At 42.2% G+C, this 22500-nt stretch overlaps 2 protein-coding genes and 1 long non-coding RNA gene across 6 annotated transcripts in view; 1 reads left to right on the top strand and 2 right to left on the bottom strand.

Moving 5' to 3' along the window:
- Positions 1-22500, bottom strand: part of dbn1 (drebrin 1) — a 99610-nt gene that overhangs the window by 15437 nt on the left and 61673 nt on the right. The gene's annotated exons all lie outside the window — the stretch shown is intronic.
- LOC124854853 lies at positions 9444-11304 on the top strand. Its single transcript, XR_007034860.1, has 3 exons — positions 9444-9578; positions 9743-9796; positions 9934-11304. It is a non-coding gene; the product is annotated as an uncharacterized LOC124854853 (long non-coding RNA).
- LOC118122037 (tripartite motif-containing protein 16-like) lies at positions 12459-14131 on the bottom strand. The gene is given in 2 exon segments (XM_035178443.2): positions 12459-13504; positions 13507-14131. Coding segments are annotated over 2 exon segments (1671 nt in total).

Consider the following 22500-nt stretch of genomic DNA (forward strand, 5'->3'; position numbering starts at 1 on the left):
TCTCTAATGTGCCCCGTCTTACAAAATGAGCTCTCTAGAGAAAGAGCTGGCTAGACATGGACAAGTTACTGTCCCTATAAAATGATCCCCATCTACTAAATTTCACATCCTCAAAGAGCGTCGTGGTCTTTCAGGAGACACGTGGTTCATGGTTCTGAAAAAAAGAATGAGGAAGAATTCACCCGGTCTTCAGGTTTAAAATTGAGGAATCTATTTTTCATTTTGATTTTCACTCAGAGGGGGACTTTAAGATCCTTTTCTAAGCATTTAAAGCTGCATTATTTGATTATTACAAGAAATCTCGACAGCAGTAACAGAAACCAAATCAACAAATCAACGCATCTGAAACCTGCACAGAGCTGCAGAGTTGGGTGATAGTAATCAAATCACCTAATCGTGAAAAGAAAATCAAAATGTGCTCTGATGCAGGTTTCAGCTTCCGCTTGAAACGAACTGTGTCGTATAAAGAGCAAGAATGAAAATCAAGAAACTTCAGACATTTACATCGATCATCAGTCTTGATCTCTCCGCCGCTGTGTTGACTGTAAGTTTTGCATAGCCATTGGCTGCGGTAAGTTAAGCCCTGCACCTCACTCTGAGTCACCACCACTGCAACACCTTGTGCCGGAGTTTCATCTGGATTTGTGACGCTAATCTGCTATCAAGGAAACAAACAGCCAAACAATGAGAAATATTCCACCTGTACATCAAAGCATACAGTTAATCACATCTTATTAAGGGCAAACAAACTCATTCCATCATTTTGTATGCAGTGTATGCATGCAATAACAGACAGACAGAACAATGGTGAATATTGCACAACAGCACAAACTAATTAGAGCCACCAGATCTGGCAAACAGAGCTGACTAAGTTCAAGTGCCATCATTCCACACAGGATGTGGGCTGGATGACAGTGGAGACAGCATGGCCAAAACTATTTTTGCTATGTGGGATTGGAATAGTTTACCTGTTGAATTGAGTAGTAATTCTCTAATTTTTAAAATACAAAACTTTAAGACAACAACAGAATAATAAGAATAATAATAAATATAACTAGGGTTGATGCTAGCACTAACGCCTCAGCTCATGCATTTTGAAGCCTGTTATGTTAGTGGAGAGAGCTTATCAATGAGCAAGCGTATGTCTGCGTTGCAAATGCTTTGGGCTCTGATGTGGCGTGAGCAATTTTGTGTCAATTGACAATGTTGGCAACAATCACCTTCACACTGATCAGTAGGCGCCATGACCCTGCACTGATATTAATATATGGAGCTGTTCAGTCAGGATTGTGATCATAAGTCAGTAGTTCGGGCCGCTGGATAATGCAGAGGGATTATACTTCCTGTTTCATGTGAATCAGTAGGTGGAGCTTCATGACACTGAGGAAATATTGGACATACAGAGCTGTTCAGGCTGGACTATAATCATGAGACAGAGGTTTGGTGGTGATAGGACGATGCACAGTGGAGCAGTGCACAACATCGCATCCTTGGCTGATGAACTTTCGCCGCACCTCCTCAATGTTTACACGGTTTTGAGGAAATGCCACGATTCTGACCATGGGTCCAAATGACTTGTCTCAGCTCATTTGATGTTTATTGTTAAGCAGCCAGGAGCAGTGCATCAAAGTATAAACATGTCACTTCCTGTCGCCAGCAGGTGGCGCCAGACGATGAGTCAATATAGATTAAATTTTCACCACTTTGAGCATGTTGAAGGCTCAAAAAGCCAAATCATTTGGGTTAGAATAATAAGAAGAAGAGCCAACATTAACTTCAATCTAAATTAAATATGTTAAAAGAATCTAGATATTAGTTGCTATAAATCATTGTTATTATAGTAATTGTTAGAGACAGAGTGTTTCTACAGTTTCCGATTGTCAACCAGATGGTAGTGTTAGATTGTTGTTGTACTGATTATGTCATGGAGGGTGGGGGGGACCGAGAAACGGGTTCAACCACGGTTTACTAATCACGCACTACATTCCACGCCATCACGGCAGCGCTGTTGCATTACTACGCACAGACCGACCTGTTCAGGCCAAAACAAAAAATCTCCATGTTGTTGAGATGACGCTATTTAAAGTTGATATGATCGACCGTGAACGCCAAAAGAAGCGATTTCCGTTGCGTTGTTCCATAACGCTCCGCCATAACGGCTTTTTTGTACTGTTCCTAGAAAAAAAAAAATGAAAAAAAACATATATATAAAAAAATATACCACTAAAGCCAAAATGGTGGGCTTCCTGTTTGGTCATGTTGTTGTGATGATGACTCATCTCAATTTGAAGTTGATCTGATGAAAGCCCTGGGACAAGTTCGTCAAAGTAAAAATGTGAATATGGCCAAATGGCCACTCAAATGCAAAATGGCGGGCTTCCTGTTGCGTTTTCATAATGCCTTGAGACTTTTTTTGTTTGTCTGGTCACGATACACCTGGCTACGATTTGTGAAGATCGGTCAAAGGGAAACCTAGGGGCTGCTGCTCCAGGGGCGCTGTTGAGCCATTCTGCCACGCCCATTTCAAATTACTCCAGAATACTTAAATTTTCACCAATTTCTTATTTTCTGCAAGTTTGTACAGTTGAGCATGTTAAAGCCTCAAAAAGCCAATTCATCTGGGTCACTATAATAAGAATAATCCTTACAAGTTCAAGAGGGCCTCCCACCGTCGGTGCTCGGGCCCTAATAATTAAAAAGCCTTTTATCTAAAACACAACCCCCACCAACCCCACAATACATCCCAACTACCGATTATGCAACTATGATAAACAAGGTTCAACTTATGGTTCTTTTATTCCAACGTCTGCACTTTTTTCTGACAGAACCTGTCGTCTGGATTCTGCCTCAAAGAACAATCGACTTGTAAAATGTCCAACATGATGGAGACACCACTGGGAATTCCGTTAAAAAACAAACAAAGGTGTGTCTTGAACTAAATAAAATATGAACAGATGATGTATTTTATGGTGATGTTTCTTAAATCATGTCATCCAATATATTTCCTTGTCCTGAGCTGAAGGTTATTTTTCTTTTTGAGGACACAGAGAAGGACTGGAAAGTTTAGCTTTAACATGTGCACATAGCCTTGAGGGAAAAGACACTAGACAGCTTCGTGTTCAAATGACAAACACGCTCCTTTCTGTGATTTGTTCTTGTTTAAAAGACGAGAAACTTGAGGGAAAATGTTCCTGATTTAATCTGAACATCCACTAAAAGAACTTAAAGAGGCTCAGATCTTTACACAGAAGAAATAGTATATAGATTCATTTCTTTTAAGAATTGTGCAACACTTTATTCTGCTAAAACCTAAATTCCCCTCCCATCTTCTCTCTCGATTAAACTCTTTTCCTCCGAGAGCTGGGACCTTGAGCACATCACTTTTAATCTCAAAGAAAAGCAAACATTGTGATTGATGCAACATTCAAGAGTATGTCACTGAGAGTCCTGCTTCTTATGTGACTAAACTCTCTTGTAAATGTCCAATGTCCACTAGGAGAAATATCCATCTCTTCATTGTAATCTTATATTCAGAACTTCAGGTGTTTACGATCCGACAGAGAAGCTTCTATCTGCTATGAAGATTATTATGATCGTCTCTTTTAGCAAGTTACCTTCAGGTGATCGTTGGTTTTATATTAAACTGCATCACTGTGACGGGACATGATGAGTATCTGTTTTTCAGCATCATACTGTACCCCAGGTGTTCGAGACTTTCAAATAAATGCTCTTTCACATGGGCCACATCTGTCATTTGTGTGTATGTGTACCAAGTTTAGTCGACTGAGGGTTTTTGTCAGTTTTTCCTGATGGGAGATATTTGTTCAGAACGTGTTTACATCAATGAGTTCCGCTCCTGAACTTATTTGAGTTATTCAAAATGGTATTTTTCAGCAGCTGAACAAGTTTGAATTCAGGTTGATTTTCTATTTACAAGATAAATTCAGCATTAACTAACATGCAAACACAACAGAGACAAGATTAGAAGAAGACAATCTAAAGTCAGGAAGCAGAGTTTAAAACAAATTTCAAACAAAGTAAAGGATCAAAAAGAGAATAAAGGAAATAAAAAGGATAAATCAAGAAAGATAAGTTAGCGATTTAAGAGTAAAACAAATAATAAATGATAAAATTAGAATTGTATAAACACAGTGATGTTGTAAAATAGTTTATTCAAAAGGCACAAAGTACAAAGAATAAGTAGATAATTAGAGAAAAATAAAATTAAAAATACATCCTACCTCAGTGCTGTAAAAGGTTAATACCTACTGTATACAAATGAACTTGTATTAACATGAACATGGCTTCAGTGTGTCAAGGAATCAACATGCGAGGTAATGACAAAGACGTTCAACAACAACACAAAGTCAGAAGTTTATTTCTGGCAGACAATGTTCCTAACGATGCATCCAGGGTCCAGCCGAGCTCGGCTCTCGCCTAGTCTTGTTTTCAACTTCCTTAACTTCCCTGTTATAGGCTAATCTCGTAAAAAAGTGCTTTCAATATCAAATTCCTGAGCTTAATTTCCCATGAAAGTTTCCAGAAAGTTAATGAAATGTTCCTTTGCAACACTAATCAGGATCGATACAGGTTCTAAAACATCACAACCTGATTTCTGCTTGATTTAGAAAACAACAGCAACATGAGTTCTTTCAAACACATTCATGTGAGTGTAATTATAGATTTCTGTCTTTACAAAGTGAGAACTGAATATGTGTGATAAAGGAAGGCTAGTGTTTGATTGATGCCAGCTGATTCCCATGGAGCAGAAAACTACAATGATTTAACTTTGATCAACAAACATGGAGACAAAAAGAAGCTCTGAAGATGATTTAAACACAGAATCTTAAATCACTGCTTTTAATGACTCGAGTCTATTTGAGTTTGATAGAACTCAGCTGTGTCTCCGAATAAACCCAAACTCCAGCATAGAGAGGCTGAGTGAATGTGGTCTGGACTCTGTGGAGGAGAGTCATGGTGTCAGAGACGGCTGTGAGAAGGACAGAACACCTGCACTGTGATCCAGCACACTTACTCTGGAGGACACAGGACCTGACACTGGAGTCCTGGTGCTGTTGTAACGAAAGATATAACTGTTTCTAACAAGATAATGACCAAGATTTATCATTGTATCCAAAATCTACATTCACTGAGCCTCCTGCTCTGCTGATATTCTGTATGTGACTGCTACACTAACTCCTCCTCTCACCTCCACCTCCACCTCCTGTAGTGGGGGAATAACGCCCAGTCGACTCTTCTACTCAGGACCTGAGTCCTAGCATAATCAACCATGTGATTAGAATAAGACTGTTCTTTACTCTACATGTTACTTTTCTGTTTCCTCAGATAATAACAGCTGTTTGTTGTGTTTGATCCAGTGTGATTTCGTGGTGAATATCTTTTAAAAAGTCAGCTCTGGTCTCTGGCTCTGGCTGTGGCAGTAAACATCCACTTGAGACACAATCTGTAAAATTCCTGTCTCTGTCTCACTCAGAATGTCCTGTAGTCGACTCCTTGACCTGGGACACAGTTGCTGTCACGGCCCTCAAAGTTCCTCAGAGGACTTGATCCTGATGCTGATGAGTGTGTAGATTCACTGAGTGGTGATAGTGAGGGGTAGTTGGTGTAGGAACTGGGTGTGATCCTTCATGTCTGAGAGCTTCAGTTCATGGTCTTTCCTCTTCAGCTCAGTGATCTCCCTGCTCCAGTTCTCCTGAAGCTCTCTGACTCGACTCACTTCAGTTTGCTGCTGGATCTGATCTGCTGCTTCACATCAGAGCTTCTTTCTCCAGCAGACGGATCAGCTCGTGAAGATCTTCTCACTGTCCTCCACTGTTTGTCAGCAGAGCCATTGGACGGCCTCCTCCTCCTGTTGAAGCAGCTTCACGTCTTTTTCTGTGTCCTGGAGTCTCTGCTGGATTGTTTGCCCTCAGCCCGAGCTCTCTCTGCCTCTCAGTCCTTTCTGCTGGCAGCTGACACTGTGTCGTGGCTCCTTATGTTCCTCCACAGAGCAGAGATAACAGATACACTGCTGATCAGTGTGGCAGAACATCTTCATCACCTCATCGTGACGAGAGCAGATGTTCTCCTGGAGCTTCCCGAGGGCTCCACTCAGCTTGTGCTTCTAAATGGAGCTGACTGGAAGATGAGGCTGGAGGTAAGTTTTACAATAAGAGTTAAACAATTCAAACAGGACTTGAGAGCTTTCAGTTTCTCCCAGTGCAGAGCATCACAGGCTACATCTTCAGGTCCAGCATAGCAGTGATCAGCAGGAGCAGCTTGGAGTCCAGTCTTCTTCAGCTCCTCCAGTGAATCAGCAAACATGGTGTTTTTCCCAGGACAGCCTCGTGTGAAGGTCTGTCCACACTCCGAGGGCAGCTGTAGCTTCCTCTCTCCTCCTCTTTGTCCCAGTGGGTGTTAATACAGTTTACAGTAGCTGTGTCCACAGCCAGTAGTCACTGATCCTTCAGTAGATCCAGACAGATCAACAGCAGAATCTTTCTCTGTCCTGCTGATTCTCTTGCTGCTTCATTTCAGCTGGTGCCAGAGACTGAACAGTTTCTCACTTCCTCTGCACAGAAACAGATCTCTGCTCCTCCTCTCGTTCACTCCTGCAGACCATCTCCCACAGGTCACAGCTTGTTGTTCACTGGTTCTTACACTGACACACCTGTGAAGGGAGGAGACACAGACACATCCTGACTGGGAGGAGCTGGTTGTGTTTTGAGGAAGAAGTTGTTGGTGTTTCAGGATTTACTGCATTTCACAGCGGCCTGTTCCCACCTGGTGTTAAGAGGAGATTCAGTGAGAGGCAGAGTGTGTTTCACAAAGAAATAAGAAAAAACTAAAAAAAGTAGAATAAAGGTTGCTAAGGTTGTGTCGTCTTTAATATCTCTGAGGGGCCATTTGTTTGTAAACAGTAGTCACATTGAATAACCCATACACATCATAATACATACACATACACAAAAGAGTCATTAGTCCTTGTTAAAATAATAAAATATATTAAAATGTGTGTGCCAAAACAGGGTTACAGCTGGTTTAAAAGTCCGATCAGCTGAGGAGACAACGGTCTGTCTTGTCTGTCTGTCTCCCTCTCTCTCTCTCTCTCTCTTCCTCTCTCCCTCTCTCTCTCTCCTCTCCCTCTCTCTCTCTCTCTCTCTCTCTCTCTCTCTCTCTCTCTCTCTCTCTCTCTCTCTCTCACTCTCTCTCTCTCCCTCTCTCTCTCTCTCTCTCTCTCTCTCCCTCTCTCTCTCTCTCTCTCTCTCTCTCTCTCCCTCTCTCTCTCTCTCTCTCTCTCTCTCTCCCTCTCTCTCTCTCTCCCTCCCTCTCTCTCCCTCTCTCTCTCTCTCTCTCCCTCTCTCCCTCTCTCTCTCTCCCTCTCTCCCTCTCTCTCTCTCTCTCTCTCTCTCTCTCTCTCTCTCTCTCTCTCTCTCTCTCTCTCTCTCTCTCTCTCTCTCCCTCTCTCTCTCTCTCTCTCTCTCTCTCTCCCTCTCTCTCTCTCTCTCCCTCTCTCTCTCCCTCTCTCTCCCTCTCTCTCTCTCTCTCTCCCTCTGTCCCCCTCTCTCTCTCTCCTCTCTCTCTCTCTCTCTCTCTCTCTCCCTCCGTCTCCCCCTCTCTCTCTCTCTCTCTCTCTCTCTCTCTCCCCGGTGTGTCTGTGCAGCATGGCTGCTGCAGGTGGAGGCTTCGGCCTCCACAAACTAACACGCCGACACGGCATCAAACTGTGTCCGGCTGTGGACTGCTCGGTCGAAGAGGTCAGTCTGGCTGTAGGTGAGGTTGTTGGATATGATAGTGTGAAGTCTGCCTCACGAATGAACAGCGCTGTGGTGGTTTTTCTAGACAGTACAGACAAAGCTAACCAGCTCCTGGAGAGTGGAGTTGTGATTCAGGGCTCCTTCACACCTGTGTGGTCCCTGGCTAATCCTGATAAAAAGGTCCTAATCTCTAATGTGCCCCCGTTCCTACAAAATGAGCTCTTAGAGAAAGAGCTGGCGAGACATGGACAGTTAATGTCCCGATAAAAATGATCCCCATCTACTGTAAATCTCCACACCTCAAACATGTATCTTTCAGGAGACATGTGTTCATGGTTCTGAAAAAGAATGAGGAAGAATTCAATTTGGTCTTCAGGTTTAAAATTGAGGAATTTATTTTTCACTTGATTTTCACCAGAGGGGGACTTTAAGATCCTTTCTTGCTTACTTAAAGCTGCATTATTTGATTATTACAAGAAATCTCGACAGCAGTAACAGAACCAAATCAACAAACTAAATCTATCTGAAACCTGCACAGAGCTGCAGAGTTGGGTGATAGTAATCAAATTGTAATCAATCGCAAAAGAAAATCAAAAATGTGCTCTGATGCAGGTTTCAGCTTCCGTTTGCAAACGAACTGTGTCGTATAAAGAGCAAGAATGAAAATCAAGAAACTTCAGACACTTACATCGATCATCAGTCTTGGATCTCCGGCCGCTGTGTTGACTGTAAGCTTTGCATAGCCATTGGCTGCGGTTAAGCCCTGCACCTCACCTGGAGTCACCACCACTGCAACACCTTGTGCCGGAGTTTCATCTGGATTTGTGACTTCAATCTGCCATCAAGGAAACAAACAGCCAAACAATGAGAAATATTCACCTGTAACATCAAAGCATACAGTTAATCACATCTTATTAAGGGCAAACAAACTCATTACATCATTTTGTATGCAGTGTATGTACTGTGCAATAACAGACAGAACAGAACAATGGTGAATATTGCACAAATAGCACAAAACTAATTAGGGCCACTCAGATCTGGCAAACAGGAGCGGACTGCTCAAGTGCCATCATTCCACACAGGATGTGGGCTGGATGACAGTGGGACAGTGTCGGCCAAAACTATTTTGCTATGTGGGATTGGAATAGTTTACCTGTTGAATTGAGTAGTAATGATCTAATTTTTAAAATACAAACTCAAGACAACAACAGAAATAATAATAATAATAATAATAATTAAAAAGCCTTTTATCTAAAACACAACCCCCACCAACCCCACAATACATCCCAACTACCGATTATGCAACTAAATATGCAAATAACCATAAAATCTCACCAATTGACCGTTAATTTGAAGGAGACATCTTTGAGATCTGCTCTGCATCTGCCAATCGGCTTGTTGCTCCCTCGCTGCGAGCTAACCACTCAACAGGATCACGACTGTTTGCTGTCCTGGCTCCTAAATGGTGGACCGAGTTAATAATAATAATCATAATAATAATCATAATAATAATCCTTACAATTTCAATAGGGCCTCCCACTCTGTTTGGTGCTCGGGCCCTAATTAGTAAAACAACACGATATATATTTGTAGAATTATTAAATTTAAAAAAAACAAAAATTCCAGGCATAATTAAAGGCATATTTCACGTCGCTACTCATCCACGACTGTAGGTGGAGTAGAGCGCGTTTTCCGTCCAATCGTGCGACCGCCACTAGACACAAAGAAGAAGCGGGAGCACACGGAGAAAGACGAAGAAGAAGACGGCGGCGGTTAGCAGTTAGCATTTAGCTCCGCGGGTTACGTCGAGGACAGTCTCTGGTAAACTGGTGTTTTCATACTTTGATATTCTCCACCGTTAAACTCCGGAGTCTTTACTTGAACCACAGAATGTTCACAGAGAAGAATGTTGATTTTAATACAGTTAAAATAAGTTTTCGCACATTGTTGTTGTTGTGATTTGATCCAAACTCTGTGTTCCACAGTCCAATGAGAAGAGAGACGTCCTCAACCCGCTGATAACAGGCGTCTTCTTAGAGGTTTGTGTCGTGTTACCATAGCAACAACATCTTGCAGAGACATATCTGTGTTTATGTTGAAGATGTTCAGATTCCCCGGTTGGATTAATATCTGCGTGATGCTTCACGTTGACATGTGTTGTTCATTTTCCTCGCAGGCGTCCCACAGCGCCTCCTACATCCAGGATGCGTTCCAGCTCCTCATGCCCATCCTGGAGATTTCTCACATCCAGAGGACGGCTGACTCCGCGGAGCAGTGACCTCACGATGTCTCCTCCGCCCTCCAACGCCGCCCCGGCTCCAGGACTCTGTCACAGCCGATAACTGACACATCTGGAAAACTTTTAAAAAGTCGCCGTGTCAGTGTTTACTCTGTTTTCCAGCTCAGGACAAAATCAATTTCACGCCTGGGAGGAAAAAGTGTGTTCTTGTCAAACAGTGTTATAGTTTTTGTGCTTTGCAGGTTTATTTGTGAAGCACGTTACAAGGACTCGTTGCAACACTCGTTGTTGTGGAAGGGAAACAAAATGTGTTTATGATAAACAAGGTTCAACTTATGGTTCTTTTATTCCAACGTCTGCACTTTTTTCTGACAGAACCTGTCGTCTGGATTCTGCCTCAAAGAACAATCGACTTGTAAAATGTCCAACATGATGGAGACACCACTGGGAATTTGTTAAAAACAAACAAAGGTGTGTCTGAACTAAATAAATATTAACAGATGTATTTGGTTTTCTATGCAGATGTTTCTTAAATCATGTCATCCAATATATTTATTTGTCCTGGAGCTGAAGGTTATTTTTCTTTGAGGACACAGAGAAGGACTGAAAGTTTAGTTTTAACATGTGTTAGTCAGGCCTCTGAGGGAAAAGACACTAGTGACAGCTTCGTGTGTTCAAATGACAAACACGTTCCTTTCAGACTTGTTCTGTTTAAAAGACGAGAAACTTGAGGAAAATGTTCCTGATTTAATCTGAACATCCACTAAAAGAACTTAAAGAGGCTCAGATCTTTATTTACACAGAAGAAATAGTATATAGATTCATTTCTTTTAAGAATTGTGCAACACTTTATTCTGCTAAAAACCTAAATTCCCCTCCCCATCTTCTCCTCGATTAAACTCTTTCCCCTCCGAGAGCTGGGACCTTGAGCACATCACTTTTAATCTCGTTAAAGAAAAGCAAAACATTGTGATTGATGCAATATCTAAGAGTATGTCACTGAGAGTCCTGCTTCTTATGTGACTAAACCTCTTGTAAATGTCCAATGTCCACCAGGAGAAATATCCATCTCTTCATTGTAATCTTATATTCAGAACTTCAGGTGTTTACGTATCCGACAGAGAAGCTTCTATCTGCTATGAAGATTATTATGATCGTCTCTTTTTTAGCAAGTTACCTTCAGGTGGATCGTTGGTTTTATATTAAACTGCATCAGCCGTGTGACGTGGACATGATGAGTGATCGTCTTTCAGCATCATACTGTACCCCAGGTGTTCGAGACTTTCAAATAAATGCTCTTTCACATGGGCCACATCTGTCTATGTGTGTGTGAGTGTGTAAAATTCAAGTTTAGTCGACACAAGGGTTTTTTGTTTGTTTTTCCTGATGGGAGATATATTTGTTCAGAACGTGTTTTACATCACGTAGTTCCGTTCCTGAACTTATTTGAGTTATTCAAATGGTATTTTTCAGCAGCTGAACAAGTTTGAATTCAGGTTGATTTATTTACAAGTGACAATTCACATTAACTAACATGCAAACACAACAGAGACAAGATTAGAAGAAGACAATTTAAAGTCAGGAAGCAGAGTTTAAAACAAATTTCAAACAAAGTAAAGGATCAAAAAGAGAATAAAGGAAATAAAAAGGATAAATCTTCATGAAAGATAAGTTGAAGGATGAAGTAAAACAAATAATAAATGATAAAATTAGAATAGTATAAAACACAGTGATGTTGTAAAATAGTTTATTCAAAAGGCACAAAGTACAAAGAATAAGTAGAAAATTAGAGAAAAATCAAATTAAAAAATACATCCTACTCTCAGTGCTGTAAAAGGTTAGCCTACTGTATACAAATGAACTTGGTATTAACATGAACATGGCTTCAGTGTAACAAGGAATCAACATGCGAGGTAATGACAAAGACGTTCAACAACAACACAAAGTCATAGGTTTACTTTTCTGGCAGACAATGTTCCCAACGAGCTGCATCCAGGGTCCAGCTGAGCTCGGCTCGCCTAGTCTTGTTTTCAACTTCCTTTAACTTCCCTGTTATAGGCTAACTTTTGCAAAAAAAAGTGTCAACATTTCCAAAATTCCTGAGCTTAACTTCCCATGGAAAGTTTCCAGAAAGTTACCGGAAATGTTCCGCCCCTTTGCAACACTAATCAGGATCGATACAGGTTCTAAAACATCACACAACCTGATTTCTGCTTTGATTTAGAAAACAACAGCAACATTAGTTCTTTCAAACACATTCATGTCAGTGTAATTATAGATTTCTGTCTTTACAAAGTGAGAACTGAATATGTGTGATAAAGGAAGGTCAGTGTTTGATTGACAGCTGATCTCTGTGCGGAGCAGAAACGTCACCACGACGAACTTTGATCAACAAACATGGAGACAAAAGAAGTTCAAGATTTAAACACAGAATCTAAATCACTGCTTTTAATGACTCGAGTCTATTTGAGTTTACAGAACTCAGCTGTGGATCCAGGATAATAAACCCAAACTCCAGCATAGAGAGGCTGAGTGAATGTGGTCTGGACTCTGTGGAGGAGAGTCATGGTGTCAGAGACGCTGTAGAAGGACAGAACACCTGCACTGTGATCCAGGTACACTCCTACTCTGGAGGACACAGGACCTGACACTGGAGTCCTGGTGCTGTTGTAACGAAAGATATAACTGTTTCTATAACAAGATAATGACCAAGATTTATCATTGAATCCAAATCTACATTCACCTGAGCCTCCTGCTCTGCTGATATTCTTGTATGTGACTGCTACACTAACTCCTCCTCTCACCCCCACCTCCACCTCCCAGTAACAACGTCCAGTCAGACTCTCTCTACTCAGGACCTGACACCAAACAGTGAATCTGTCTGGGTGATTAGAATAAGACTGTTCTTCACTCTTACATGTTACTTTTCTGTTTCCCTCAGATAATAACAGACGTCTGTTTACTGTGTTTGGATCCAGTGTGATTTCCTGTGAATATCTTAAGAAGTCAGCTCTGGTCTCTGGCTCTGGTTGTGGCAGTAAAACATCCACTTGAGACACAATCTGTAAAATCTCTGTCTCTGTCTCACTCAGAATGTCCTGTAGTCGACCTCTGACCTGGGACACAGCTGCTGTCACGTCCTCAAAGTACCTCAGAGGACGGATCCTGATGCTGGATGAGTGTGTAGATTCACTGAGTGGTGACAGTGAGGGGTAGTTGTGTAGAAACTGGGTGTGATCCTCTGTGTCTGAGAGCTGCTTCAGTTCATGGTCTTTCCTCTTCAGCTCAGTGATCTCCTGCTCCAGTCTCTCCTGAAGCTCTCTGACTCGACTCACTTCAGTTTCCTGCTGGGATCTGATCTGCTGCTTCACATCAGAGCTTCTTTTCTCCAGCAGACGGATCAGCTCGGTGAAGATCTTCTCACTGTCCTCCACTGCTTTATCAGCAGAGCCATTGACGGCCTCCTCCTCCTGTTGAAGCAGCTTCACTCTCTTCTCTGTGTCCTGAGTCTCTGCTGGATTGTTTGTCTCCTCAGCCCGAGCTCTCTGCCTCTCAGTCCTTTCTGCGCAGCTGACACTGTGTCGTGGTCTTTATGTTCCTCCACAGAGCAGAGATAACAGATACACTGCTGATCAGTGCGGCAGAACATCTTCATCACCTCATCGTGACGAGAGCAGATGTTCTCCTGGAGCTTCTCCGAGGGCTCCACCAGCTTGTGCTTCTTAAATGGAGCTGACTGAAGATGAGGCTGGAGGTGTTTTTCACAATAAGAGGCCAAACAATTCAAACAGGACTTGAGAGCTTTCAGTTTCCTCCCAGTGCAGACATCACAGGCCACATCTTCAGGTCCAGCATAGCAGTGATCAGCAGGAGCAGCTTGGAGTCCAGTCTTCTTCAGCTCCTCCAGTGAATCAGCTAACATGGTGTTTTTCCCCAGGACAGGCCTCGGTGTGAAGGTCTGTCCACACTGAGGGCAGCTGTAGCTTCCTCTCTCCTCCTCTTTGTCCCAGTGGGTGTTAATACAGCTCTTACAGTAGCTGTGTCCACAGCCAGTAGTCACCGGATCCTTCAGTAGATCCAGACAGATCGAACAGCAGAATCTTTCTCTGTCCCGTTGATTTTCTTGCTGCGCCATTTCAGCTGGTGCCAGAGACTGTAGAACAGTTTCACTTCCTCTGAACAGAAACAGATCTCTGCTCCTCCCCCTCTCGTTCACTCCCTGCAGTGACTCATCTCCCACAGGTCACAGCTTGTTGTTCACTGGTTCTTACACTGACACACCTGTGAAGGGAGGAGACACAGACACATCCTGACTGGGAGGAGCTGGTTGTGTTTGAGGAAGAAGTTGTTGGTGTTTCAGGATTTACTGCATTTCACAGCGGCCTGTTCCCACCTGGTGTTAAGAGGAGATTCAGTGAGAGGCAGAGTGTGTTTTACGAAGAATGAAAAACTAAAAAAGTAGAATAAAGGTTAAGTTAAGGTTAAGGTCGTCTTTACTGTCCCCGAGGGGCCATTTGGTTTGTAAACAGTAGTCACACACAACCCATACACATCATAACAATACATACATACACAAAAAGAGTCATTAGTCCTTTGTTAAAATAATAAAATATATTAAAATGTGTGTGTGCCAAACACCAGGGCTACAGCTGGTTTAAAAGTCCGACCGCTGAGGAGACAACGGTCTGTCTGTCTGTCTGTCTGTCTGTCTGTCTGTCTGTCTGTCTGTCTCCTCTCTCTCTCTCTCTCTTCCTCTCTCTCTCTCTCTCTCTCTCCCTCTCTCCCTCTCTCCCTCTCTCTCACTCTCTCTCCCTCTCTCTCTCTCTCTCTCTCTCTCTCTCTCTCTCTCTCTCTCTCTCTCTCTCTCTCTCTCTCTCTCTCTCTCTCTCTCTCTCTCTCTCTCTCTCTCTCTCTCTCTCTCTCTCTCTCTCTCTCCCCCGGTGTGTCTGTGCAGCATGGCTGCTGCAGGTGGAGGCTTCGGCCTCCACAAACTAACACGCCGACACGGCATCAAACTGTGTCCGGCTGTGGACTGCTCGGTCGAAGAGGTCAGTCTGGCTGTAGGTGAGGTTGTTGGATATGATAGTGTGAAGTCTGCCTCACGAATGAACAGCACTGTGGTGGTTTTTCTAGACAGTACAGACAAAGCTAACCGGCTCCTGGAGAGTGGAGTTGTGATTCAGGGCTCCTTCACACCTGTGTGGTCCCTGGCTAATCCTGATAAAACCTTATCTCTAATGTGCCCGTTCCTACAAAGCGGCTGTAGAGAAAGAGCTGGCGAGACATGGACAGTTAATGTCCCGATAAAAATGATCCCCATCTACTGTAAATCTCCACACCTCAAACATGTCGTGTCTTTCGGAACACGTGTTCATCAGTTCAAAAAGAATGAGGAAAGAATTCCAATTTGTCTTCAGGTTTGCAAATTGAGAATCTATTTTCATGATTTTCACCAGAGAGACTTTAAGATCCTTTCTTGCTTACTTAAAGCTGCATTATTTGATTATTACAGAAAATCTAGAAACTGATAACAGAACCAAATCAACAAACTAATCTATCTGAAGCTTCTGCAGAGCTGCAGAGTTGGGTGATAGTAATCAAGTGTAATCAATCGCAAAAAGAAAATCAAAAATGTGCTCGTTCTGAGTTTCAGCTTCCGTTTTACCAAAGCGAACTGTGTCGTATAAAAAACGAAAAATGAAAATCAAACACAGACACTTACATGATCTCATTGGTCTTGGATCTCAAACCGCTGTGTTGACTGTAAGCTTTGCATAGCCATTGGCTGCAGTTAAGCCCTGCCTCACCTGGATCCACCACCCACTGCAACACCTTGTGCGGAGTTTCATCTGGATTTGTGACTTCAATCTGCTCAAAACAAACAGCCAAACAATGAGAAATATTCACCTGTAACATCAAAGCATACAGTTAATCACATCTTATTAAGAACCTTAAACAAACTCATTCCCATCATTTGTATGTAGTGTATGTACTGCAATAATAGACAGAACAGAACAATGAGTGAATATTGCACAAATAGCACAAACTAATTAGAATTACTCAGATCCTGGCAAACAGGGCGGACTGCTCCAAGTGCCATCATTCCACACAGGATGTGGGCTGGATGACAGTGGGACAGTGTCGGCCAAAACTATTTTTACTATATTAGGATTGGAATAATTTACCTGTTGAATTGAGTAGTAATTATCTAATTTTTAAAAATACAAACTCAAGACAACAACAGAAATAATAGTACTAATAATAAATATAACTAGAGACTACGTTGCCTGTGTGCCGACTCATGCATTTTGAAGCCTGTTGCGGTTAGTGGAGAGCGATCAACTGACCAGCGCATGTCTCTGCGTTGCATGTTTGGGGCTCTGATGTGGCGTGAGCAATTGTCAATTGGACAATGTTACAACAAATCAGACCTGCACTGATCAATAGGTGCGACGCTATGACCCTGCACTGATATTAATATGGGGCTATTCAGGTCAGGATTGTGATCATAGGTCAGAAATGGTCGGGGCCGGTTGGATAATGCAGAGGGGTTAGTACTTCCTGTTTCATGGTGAATCAGTAGGTGGCCTTCCTGATGACACTGAGGAAATATTGACACATGGAGCTATGTTCGAGCTTGGACTATAATCATGAGACAGAGAGTTTGGTGGTGATAAGACGATGCACACTGGAGTTATGACAACATTGTCTCCTTTGTGAAGGATGATCCTTCGCTGCAAGCAATGTTCCACGGTTTGAGGAAATGTCGATTCTGACCATGGTCAATGACTTGTCTCAGCTCATTTGAGCTGTTTATTGATGCTTCTTCAGGGCAGATGCATCAAAATGCCTCAGCATGTCCACTTCCTGTCCTTGGCAGGTGGCGCTGTGACGATGAGTCAATATAGATTAAATTTTCACCACTTTTGAGCATGTTGAAGGCTCAAAAAGCCAAATCATTTAGGTTAGAATAATAATAAAGAAAGAAGAGCCAACATTAACTTCAATCTAAATTAAATATGTTGTAAGAATTTAGATATTATTGTTATAAGTATTTTGTTATTATAGTAATTGTTAGAACAGACTGTTTCTACAGTTTCACATTTGTCCACCAGGTGGTAGTGTTGTACTGTTGTTTGTACTGATTATGCCGCTTAATGGACCGGGAAAGCGGCTCCGAACCCACGGCCACTAATCACGCTGCATTCCATGCATCCCACGTGCAGCGCTGTCCGTATCACTCGCGCTGAACCGATCTGTTCGAGTCAAAACAAAAATCTCCGTATTGTTGAGATAGCGTCATTTAAAAGTTGATATGATCGAGCGTGCTGCGTCAAAAATAGCGACTTCCTGTTGCGTTTTCCCATAACGCTCCGCCACAACGCCTTTTTGTGCCGCAAAAATAGCACTGTTGTTGTACTGTTCCTAGAAAAAAAAATGAAAAAAACATATATATAAAAAATATACCACTAAAAGCCAAAATGGTGGGCTCCTGTTTTGGTCATGTTGTTGTGATATTGACTCATCTCAGTTGAAGTTGATCTGATAAAAGCCCTGGAGTACGGATTCGTCAAAGTAAATGTGGAATATGGCCAAAATGGCCACTAAATGCAAAATGGGCTTCCTGTTGCGTTTTCATAATGCCCTTAGAGACTTTTTGTTTGTCTGAGTGCGATACACCTGGGCTACGATTTTTTTGTGAAGAATCGGTCAAAGGAAACCTAGGGGCTGCGTTCCAGGGCGCTGTTGAGCCATTTGCCACGCCCATTTCAAATTACTCCAGAATCATGAAATTTTCACCACTTTCTTATTTTTCTGCAAAGTTTGGTAAGAAGTTGAGCATGTTGAAATATAAAAGCCAATTCATCTGGGTCACTATAATAGAATAATCCTTACAAGTTCAAGAGGGCCTCCACAGTGGAAATTGCTAGGGCCCTAATAATTAAAGCGCTTTATCTAAACACAACCCCCACCAGCCCCTGACCATCAACTACGATTATGCAACTATGATAAACAGGTTCAACCTTGGTTCTTTTATTCCATGATCTGCAGCACTGCAACCAGAACCTGTCGTCTGGATTCTGCCTCAAGAACAATCCCTGACTTGTAAAATGTCAACATGATGGAGACACCACACACTACAGAATTTGTTAAAAACAAACAAAGTGTGTCTGAACTAAATAAATATGAACAGATGTATTTGGTTTTCTATGCAGATGTTTCTTAAATCATGTCATCAATATTTATTTGTCCTGGAGCTGAAGGTTATTTTTCTTTGAGGACACAGAAGGACTGAAAGTTTAGTTTTAACATGTGTTAGTCAGGCCTCTGAGGAAAAGACACTAGTGACAGCTTCGTGTGTTCAAATGGCAAACCACGTTCCTTTCAGACTTGTTCTGTTTAAAACCCAGAAAACTTGAGAAAATGTTCCTGATTTAATCTGAACATCCACTAAAAAGAACTTAAAGGAGCTCAGATCTTTATTTTGGAAGAAATAATTATATAGATTCATTTCTTTTAGGGTGTGCAACCTTACTTTATTCTGCTAAAAACCTAAATTCCCTCCCATCTTCTCTCGATTAAACTCTTTCCCTCCTAAAAAGGAGGCTGGGACCTTGAGCATCACTTTAATCTCGTTAAGAAAAGCCAAACATTGTGATTGATGCAATATCTAAGAGTATGTCACTGAGAGTCCTGCTTCTTATGTGACTAAACCTCTGTAAATGTCCAATGTCCGCCAGGAGAAATATCCATCTCTTCATTGTAATCTTATATTCAGAACTGGTGTTTACGTATCCGACAGAGGCTTCTATCTGCTATAAGTTATTATGATCGTCTCTTTTTGCCAAGTTACCTTCAGGTGGATCGTTGGTTTTATATTAAACTGCATCAGCCGTGTGACGTGGGACATGATGAGTGATCGTCTTTCAGCATCATACTGTACCCCAGGTGTTGAGACTTTCAAATAAATGCTCTTTCCACATAATTTATCTCCCCAATCTAATTTTTACAAGTAAATGTCGTAGAAGTGTAAATTACAAGTTTAGTCGACACAGGGTTTTTGTTTGTTTTCTGATGGGAGATATATTTGTTCGACGTGTTTTGCATCACGTAGTTCCGTTCCTGCACTTATTTGAGTTATTCAAATGGTATTTTTTTCAACAGCTGAACAGAAAAGTTTGAATTCAGAGTTGATTTATTTACAGTGACAATTCACATTAACTAACATGCAAACACAACAGACAGATTAGAAGAAGACAATTTAAAGTCAGGAAGCAGAGTTTAAAACAAATTTCAAACAAAGTAAAGGATCAAAAGAATAAAGAAATAAAAGGATAAGTCTTCATGTGAAAGATAAGTTGAAGGATGATAAAACAAATAATAAATGATCAAATTAGAATAGTATAACACAGTGATGTTGTAAATAGTTTATTCAAAAGGCACAAAGTACAAAGAATAAGTAGAAAAAAATTTTAGAAAAATCAAATTAAAATATCTACTCTCTCAGTGCTGTAAAGGTTAGCCTACTGTATACAAATGAACTTGGTATTAACATGAACAACTGGCTTCAGTGTAACAGATCAACATGCGAGAGGTAATGACAAAGGCAGTTCAACAACAACACAAAGTCATAGAGTTTACTTTTCTGGCAGACAAATATTCCCAGCAGGCTGCATCCAGGGTCAGCTGAGCTCGGCTCGCCTAGTCTTGTTTTCAACTTCCCCAACTTCCCTGTATAGGCTAACTTTGCAAAAAAGTGTCAACATTTCCAAATTCCTGAGCTTAACTTCCATGGAAAGTTTCCAGAAAGTTACCAAATCTATTCAGCGCTACAACACTAATCCCAGGATGGGCTACAGGTTCTAAAACATCACACCCAACCTGATTTCTGCTTTGATTTGAAAACAACAGCAACATTAGTTCTTTCAAACACATTCATGTCAGTGTAATTATAGATTTCTGTCTTTACAAAGTGAGAACTGAATATGTGTGATAAAGGAAGGTCAGTGTTTGAATTGACAGCTGATCTCTGTGCGGAGCAGAAACGTCACCCACGACAGACTTTGATCAACAAACATGGAGACAAAAGAAGTTCAAGATTACAAACACAGAATCTAAATCTTTACTTTTAATGACTAAAGTCTATTTGAGTTTACAGAACTCAGCTGTGTCTCAGAATAATAAGCCAAACTCCAGCATAGAGGCTGAGTGAATGTGGTGTGGACTCTGTGGAGGAGTCATGGTGTGAGACTCTGTAGAGGACAGAACACCTGCACTGTGATCCAGGTACCTCCTACTCCTACCAGGACACACAGGACCTGACACTGGGTGTTGATGCTGTTGTAATACAAAGACTATATCTGTTTCCATAACAATGTGACCAAGATTTATCCATTGAATCCAAATGCACATTCATCAGGCCTCCTGCTCTGCTGATATTCTTGTATGTGACTGCTACAACTTTCTCCTCTCACCTCCACCTCCACCTCCACCTCCACCTCCCAGTAACAACGTCCAGTCAGACTCTCTCTACTCAGGACCTGACAACAACCAGTGAATCTGTCTGGGTGATTAGAATAGACTATTATTCTCATCGTTTTACTTTTCTGTTTCCCTCCTGAATAATATAACAGATGTTTGTTTACTGTGTTTGGATCCAGTGTGATTTCCTGTGAATATCTTAAGAAGTCAGCTCTGGTCTCTGGCTCTGGTTGCTGGCAGTAAACATCCACTTGAGGCCTGATCTGTAAAATCTCTGTCTCTGTCTCCTCAGATGTCCTGTAGTCGAGCCTCTGACCTGGGACACAGCTGCTGTCACGATCCTCAAAGTACCTCAGAGGACGGATCCTGATGCTGGATGAGTGTAGATTCACTGAGTGGTGACAGTGAGGGGTAGTTATTGCAAAGAAACAGTTTGTGATCCTCTGTGTCTGAGAGCTGCCTTCAGTTTCAGTAGTCTTTCCTCTTCAGCTCAGTGATCTCTCATCCAGTCTCTCCTGAAGCTCTCTGGCTACAAACTCACTTCAGTTTCCTGCCTGGGATCTGATCTGCCTGCTTCACATCAGAGCTTCTTTCAGCAGGCCGGATCAGCTCAGTGAAGATCTTCTCACTGTCCTCCACTGCTTTATCAGCAGAGCCATTGACGGCCTCCTCCTCCTGTTGAAGCAGCTTCACATCTTTCTCTGTGTCCTGGAGTCTCTGGATTGTTTGTCTCCTCGGCCGAGCTCTCTCCTCTCAGTCCTTTCTGCCTTTGACACTGTGTCGTGGTCTTTATGTTCATCTAGGCAGAGATAACAATTACTGCTGATCAGTGCGACATCTTCATCCTCATGGTGGCGAAGGCAGATGTTCTCCTGGAGCTTCTCCGAGGCTCCACCAGCTTGTGCTTCTTCAATGGAGCTGACTGAAGATGGCTAGCTGGAAGTGTTTTCACAATAAGAGGCCAAACAAACTTCAAACAGGACTTGAGAGCTTTTTAGTTTCCTCCCCCAGTGCAGACATCACAGGTACATCTTCAGGTCCAGCACATAGCAGTGATCCCAGCAGGAGCAGCTTGAGTCCAGTCTTCTTCAGCTCCTCCACTAAATCAGCTAACATGGTGTTTTTCCTCAGGACCCAGGCCTCGGTGTGAAGAGTCTGTCTGCATGAGGGCAGCTGTAGCTTCCTCTCTCCTCCCCATTGTCCCAGTGGGTGTTAATACAGCTCATACAGTAGCTGTGTCCACAGACAGTAGTCACCGGATCCTTCAGTAGATCCAGACAGATCGAACAACCCAGAATCTTTCCTCTGTCTAATTGATTTTCTTATAGCATTTCAGCTGGTGCCAGGGCTAGCTCAGAGCAGTTCCTCCCTCTGAACAGAAACAGATCTCTGCTCCTCCCCTCTCGTTCTCCTGCAGTGACTCATCTCCCACAGTTCACAGCTTGTTGTTCACTGGTTCTTACTGGCTCACGTCTGTGAGGAGGAGACACAGACACATCCTGACTGGGAGGGAGCTGGTTGTGTTTGAGAAGAAGTTGTTGGTGTTCAGGATTTACTGCATTTCACAGCGGCCTGTTTCCACCTGGTGTTAGAGGAGATTCAGTGAGAGGCAGAGTGTGTTTACGAAAGAATGAAAAATAAAAAAGTAGAATAAGGTTAGAGATTAAAAGGTTAAGGTCGTCTTTACTGTCCCGAGAGCCCATTTGGTTTGTAAACAGTAGTCACACACAACCCATACACATCATAACAATACCTTACATACACAAAAAGAAGTCATTAGTCCTTTGTTAAAATACTAAAATATATTAAAATGTGTGTGCCAAACACAGAGCTACAGCTGGTTTAAAGTCAAACTAACTGAGAGACAACACAAGTCTGTCTGTCTGTCTGTCTGTCTGTCTGTCTGTCTGTCTGTCTGTCTGTCTGTCTGTCTGTCTGTCTGTCTGTCTGTCTGTGTCTCTCTCTCTCTCTCTCTCTCTCAGACTGCAGACGGTGCAGAAGTTGCCTGTCTGACTGCCTGAT

Source organism: Hippoglossus stenolepis, chromosome 15 (assembly GCF_022539355.2).
Source record: "Hippoglossus stenolepis isolate QCI-W04-F060 chromosome 15, HSTE1.2, whole genome shotgun sequence".
In the NCBI taxonomy this organism is placed as follows: Eukaryota; Metazoa; Chordata; class Actinopteri; order Pleuronectiformes; family Pleuronectidae; genus Hippoglossus; species Hippoglossus stenolepis.